Source organism: Seriola lalandi, unplaced genomic scaffold (assembly GCF_002814215.2).
Source record: "Seriola lalandi dorsalis isolate HSWRI2012SDOR001 ecotype SW California unplaced genomic scaffold, Sedor1 jcf7180002054967, whole genome shotgun sequence".
Classification (NCBI taxonomy): domain Eukaryota; kingdom Metazoa; phylum Chordata; class Actinopteri; order Carangiformes; family Carangidae; genus Seriola; species Seriola lalandi.
In genome coordinates this window covers 139,472-145,222 of record NW_019525518.1, presented here as the reverse complement: position 1 = coordinate 145,222, position 5,751 = coordinate 139,472, and the positions used below count along the sequence as shown (strand labels likewise).

Genomic DNA, 5,751 nt, shown 5'->3' with positions numbered 1-5,751 from the left:
TTCTTATATTGAACCTCGATCTGGATTACATCAGAGAAACAACAGCCACAGACTCTGAACCTGACACACCACACACTGAAGGTCGTGGAACTGTGGAGACGATCAGTTTAATTATTGATCTGATGTCAATTTATAGCAGGTGCAGTTTTTATTTTTTATTTTAGAAAAATGTTCATAAAAATCTTTGTTTGTTTCTTTTCACTCTTTATTTTTTATCTTGGTGTATAACAAAAACGTGTGTGTGTGTGCGCACCTGGCTGCGTTCCTCCTCCAGCTGTGACGTGTCGTCACACAGCAGCTGCTCCAGAGTCTGGATCACCTCTTTAGTGGCCGTCTGCTCCTTCAGACTCACCACCAACATCTGGAGCTCCGTGTCCTTAAGGTCCAGGTGCTCGTGACACTCTGACCACACACACACACACACACACACACACACACACACACACACACACAGTGAACACCACAGGTAAACCAGAACACCTGTATGTGTGTCGTCAGTCTTTTCTGACATTTTTAATAATGAATCAACTAATGAATAAAATAATCCTCAGACTCATTGATCTAATTGATCATCAGTGTGACACACTCAGTTTCAGGTCTCAGATCAGTGTGTGTCTCAGGTAACGTTCGTACCTTTGCTCTCCAGCTTGTGCACCATGGAGATGTGGTTGAGGGCGATGATGGCGAGCATGGTCTCAGCCCGGGACAGAGCCAGACACTTCTTGAGGACGGCGGTGACGTCACAGGCCACCAGCTGCTCCGCCAGGCTCTTGTGGTTGGAGATGAGCATGATGATGACGAGCAGGCCGTTACGCACCGACAGCATGCAGCTGCACAGAGGGTCAACAATCAGAACACAGGACGCAGACTGCCAGACACACAAAGACCTGAACCGGGGGCCGTCGGTTACCCTTTCGTCTTCAGCATGAGGTCGATGGCGGCAGGGATGGCTCCCAGCAGGCCTCTGGAGCCTTCGGGCGTGGCCGAGCCGATGCTGGCGAAGATCTCCAGCATCATCTGAGTGCCGGACTCAGAGAGAGGAAGACTGCTGCCAACGCTGCGGAGGTCGTGTTTACTGGCTCCGGTGATGACCTTCAGAGTCTGACGGAGGAAACGACAGTACAGGTCATAACTCTGCTGCTGATTGGTCTGTGATGTGTGATGTCATAACTCTGACTGAACTAAACGTCAGTGGACGTGTGGGAGCCGTCTCACCGCGAGCGCCAGCTGCTGGACGTGTGTGACGGAGGAGAACTCCTGCATGCAGGACAGGATGGCTTTGACTCCGCCCTCCGTGGCGAAGGAAACCCTCCACTCGTATTTGAGCATGAGTAGGTGAGTGAGTCTGAGCGAGCTGATGACCACGTCTTTAGAGGACGAGCCCAGCAGCTCCACCAGCAGCTTCAGCACCTTGTCCCTGTGACAGGAAACACATCAGAGACACTGCACAGACCCCCCCCCCCAGCTCCGTGTACTTCCTGGAACACGCCCCCTGATAAGCCACGCCCCCTCTCTGTGCCGGTGTCTCACCGTATGGTCTGGGCGGAGTCGCTCCTCATGGAGTTCTTCTCCTGGGACCCCTTCTCCTCCAGCAGCCTGGTGATGAAGAGGACACCGGCCAGCTGCTGGGCCTGGTCCGAGCCCGCCCCCCCCTTCTTCAGGATGTCCACGACCTCGCCCAGCTTCTCCAGCGCCGTCTTCTTCCCCTGGACCCGCGGGTTGTTGAACACTGCAGGGAGGACGGGACAGAGGAGGTCAGACACCTCAGCTGGATCCGAACGTTAGCGCCGACATGGTGTTTTCATCGTCATGGTGACACGAACAATGTTGGTAAAAACATGAAGCAATGAAGAAAATATACAGAAAGAATGTTTTTAAAAACCTGGTGAACGACAGGAAGAACTAAAGATAATTAAAGAGACAGACGGTGAATCTACAAGTGAGAGTTTCAAAAGGTCGAAAACCAAAGACAAAATCACAATTAGACGTTTTATTTGTTCATCAAAAACAATGAAGTTGGAGCATAAACACCATGATGTCATCAGTCCGGTCACATGACATAAGGTCGTGTTACAACAACAAACAACTCATAGTTTTAAAAAGATGTTGGGTTCATGAAATAATGAGGAAGTTTAATGACAGAAGAATCTAAAATTATATATATAAATATATATATACACACATATATATACACACACTGTATATCCCCTCACTTGTCCCTCACCTTTCATCTTGTCCTCCAGGTCGTCGGGGTATTTGCTGTCGTCCTCTGTCGGCAGCTCGCTCTCCGTCTCCGAGCTGCTGATTCCTGAATCTGAAGAAATCTCCTTCTTTGCTTTCTTGGAGACGGAGGCCATCGCTGAGGAAGAGGAGGCCGAGGCCGCCGATGAAGACGAGGAGCTCTGTGCGCTGCCTCCTCCTCCTGCTCCTCCTCCTCCCAAACCAGAGGAGCCCAGAGAGCTTTCAGCTGGAAGACAAACACAGTGAGAACTGAGGCTGTTGGACGGACACAGAAAGTTGCGTCTGGTGTCTCTGTCCTCACCCAGCAGCTCCTCGTCCTCCAGACATCCTCCTCCTCTCCTCAGGTAGTGTTTGGAGAAGGCGTGGGAGCAGAGGAGGTCGCTGAGACACGACGACGGCAGCTTCTGCTTCAGGTAGTGCAGCAGCTTCTTCGCCACGTCTCCGGGGACAGACAGGCTGATGAGAGACGAGTCGTCCAGCTCACCGTCCTGACGCCGCACAGAGGGAAGCAGAGTGTTAACACCTGGTCTGTGTCTGTTGACCCGGCCTCAGTTTCCCAGCATGCCTCCTGGTGTGTGTGTGTGTTACCTGGTCGTCGAGGCTCTGCAGCAGGACGCCGTTCACCTCCTGCTGCTGTTTGGGCTCCAGCTTCTTGATGAAGAAGAGGATCTCCCACCACTCCGCTCTGCTCAGCGCCGCCGGCTCCGCCTGCAGACCCTCCGACAGGTAGGGCAGCGAGTAGAGACCGCCGGGGGGCTTGGAGAAGAACGTCTGACTCACTGGGGGACGAGAGGAGGAGGAGGAAGTAGTAGGAGGAGAAACTCTTCCAGACAGGTGCGCAGACAGGTGAGCCGTGTTACCTGCGGTGAGTTTGAGGGTCTCTGTGAGAGACGAGGCTTTCTCCTGCGTCTCCTTCTCCGCCTGGCTGCTGCTGCCGCTGCCCAGGATCTCCACCATGTGCCAGTGGACCCAGTAGGTCCTGGACAGGGAGTTCCAGTACACCTGAACACACACACACACAGTTATTAAATATATGGAGTAGTTTTCTCTCTCTCTCTCTCTCTCGATTCTCATCCGCCATCTTTGCTACTGACGTCTGGAGTCACATCACTGAATTGGACATTCCTATTGGCGTCAGTGTGTGATGTCACAGCCAATGAGAGTGTCCGATTCTGAGGCTCCGCAGTTTAACTGTGAGCTCAGCGTGAGGATGAAATCAGACAGCAGCCAGATGTTTAGAGAAAGACGATGAGCACCTGTCTGTCTGTCTGTCTGTCTGTCTGTCTGTCTGTCTGTCTGTCTGTCTGTCTGTCACAGTTCACAGCTTTTATCTCTGAATAAAGAAGGAAGTGGAGCTGTATTCAGTCTTTACTGAGTGACAGAAATAATGATCTGAGGTCGTGCTGATTCTGGATCTGTGCAGCACTTAGTGAAACTTTTAAAAAGGAGAAAGTGTTAAAGTAAGGTCTGCATCTGGATCAGTCTCACCTGAACAGGTGGCGAGCCGTCGTTGCTGTAGCGAAACTCTCCTTCGTCGCCGGCGCTCACCTCCTCGTAGTCCTCCAGCATGCGGACCATCATGCCGCTCTTCAGGTTGTCCTGAACGTACTCCACGTAGGCGGAGCGGCTGGCGAAGTCGGAGCGTGTTTTGAATCCGTTTCCCGTCTTCTTCTTCGGTGGTGTGGCTGCAGGTGCCGCGACGACGGAGTTGACCGGGAGGACGATGGGGGAGGCGCAGAATCGAGGCTGGAAGATGGACCTCAGGACGGGACGGGACGCCTCCTCCACCTGCTCCTCCCCGCAGAACCCGCCTCCTCCGGGGTGGTGGGCGGAGCCGGCGGGGGGCTGGCGGTTCCGGTCCCAGCCCATCACCCGGACCAGCTCCGAGATCAGGTTGGCCATCGCCATGGTGAAGTCGAACTCCCGCTGCATCCGCAGGTGCTCCGTCTGGTGGGCGGCGCTGGAGGAGGAGGTGGAAGCGGGGGAGGGGCTGGCGTCCTGTCTGTCAGAGCTGGAGTCCGCCCCCGCTGTGTTGAGTTTGTCCATCAGAGACGTGACGCACAGGTAACGCTTGACCAGAGAGAAGAGCAGCTTCCCAGGAATCTGAGCACAGACAGGAAACATTAAATATCAAGAAAATATTCAGCTCAGAACGACTGAATTGTTTCTGTCTGAAACGTTCGTTATAAAAAATCCAATAATCAATAATAATTAAAACAGATTAAAGTCCCATCTCCTCTTGCCTCAGGTAAAAACAGAGTCTGAGTGAAGCTGGACTCCAGACATCTTCTACATCACAGTCCACTTCAGACTGGACTAATCTGGTGAACTGGCCCTTTAAGACTCGTCTGCAGTGTCCTGCTTCAGGCCTCTCACAGGTGTGAGTACGTGTTTACCTGCGGCAGGTGAATCCCCTCGAAGGAGATGCCGTGCTCCTCTGACGACGTGGTCTCAGCGAACAGCTCCAGCAGCGTGTAGCGGTTGTCGAAGTCCATGTGCTGCTCGATGCCGTCCTGCTGACTGAGGGACAGGAGGACGTAGGCTCGACTTCCTGCGGAGGAGACGGGAGGAGACACCGTCACACCTGGACGTCACACCTCTGCCCTCACCTGTCTGTTACTGTCACGTCCTCGTCTCTCAGATCAAAGTCTCTTTAACAGAGCTAAGTATGAATCATTACACGCTTTAACCTGTATAACACTGCTGCTTATACACAACATTTAGATATATATATATAAACCTTATGTTTGTAATTTACTATGTTATTTACTTATTTGTTTTATTATTTATTTGTTTGTTGATGACACGTCAAAAAATTGAAGCCTGATTTAAAAAACAAAACAAAATCAAGAAATATTAATTATTATTTCTGATGAGACACGACAAAGAAAACTGAACATATATGAATGTTTTTCTGACTTCCTGTTTGAAAATGAAAACGATGAATCAGTGACTGAACTCAACAGTAAACCTTTGTGAGCTGCAGCGCCCCCCCTCAGGAGCAGGACTGACGGTGAACTGCAGGCTGGGTCACAGGGAGAGGCAGCAGCTTTAAAACCACAGTGAAGCGAGGTCTCACTCCGACGCAAATTACTGAGCGGCACATTCAACCATTAAAGTCCACATCAAACAGTGTGTTGAGAGCATGGAGCCTCGTGCACATCATGGCCAAAAGTATGTGGACACGGTCTGGGTCTGACTTGTTTCTTAGTGTTTGTGTCTTTCCTGCTTTAACATGATTTCAGGACCTTTGCTCCATTTAAATGGAATTAACTGCCGTCAACTGTGACGGACTCTCAACTTCCTCTGAGAGGATTCAAACAGGAAGGAAGAACAATGAGAAAAAGTCTGACAGGTTTCTGCTTGTTTTCAGGTGACTTCCTCCCTCTCTGCTGTGCGTGTCATCGACAGGTGAACCCGAGTCTGTACGAGGTCACCAGGTCACCTGCTGAACACGTCTGGACACGATATCTCAGTGACACCTCGATGGAACGTAAAAACATTCACTAC

The 5,751-nt window shown here is 51.4% G+C and overlaps 1 protein-coding gene across 4 annotated transcripts in view; it reads right to left on the bottom strand.

The window, feature by feature from the left end:
- Positions 1-5,751, bottom strand: part of cul9 (cullin 9) — a 33,135-nt gene that overhangs the window by 18,046 nt on the left and 9,338 nt on the right. For 2 of the 4 annotated variants that reach the window (XM_023395672.2, XM_087170894.1), the window contains exons 3-13: positions 4,638-4,792; positions 3,730-4,344; positions 3,102-3,243; positions 2,830-3,020; positions 2,543-2,729; positions 2,225-2,467; positions 1,531-1,729; positions 1,216-1,417; positions 911-1,101; positions 634-830; positions 254-402 (exon numbers count right to left, since the gene is read on the bottom strand). In XM_023395672.2, the coding sequence (XP_023251440.1) occupies positions 254-402; positions 634-830; positions 911-1,101; positions 1,216-1,417; positions 1,531-1,729; positions 2,225-2,467; positions 2,543-2,729; positions 2,830-3,020; positions 3,102-3,243; positions 3,730-4,344; positions 4,638-4,792 (2,471 nt within the window). Of the gene's footprint in view, positions 1-253; positions 403-633; positions 831-910; positions 1,102-1,215; positions 1,418-1,530; positions 1,730-2,224; positions 2,468-2,542; positions 2,730-2,829; positions 3,244-3,729; positions 4,345-4,637; positions 4,793-5,751 lie in introns of all 4 variants that reach the window. The other 2 variants (XM_023395670.2, XM_023395671.2) reach the window with 1 other exon arrangement.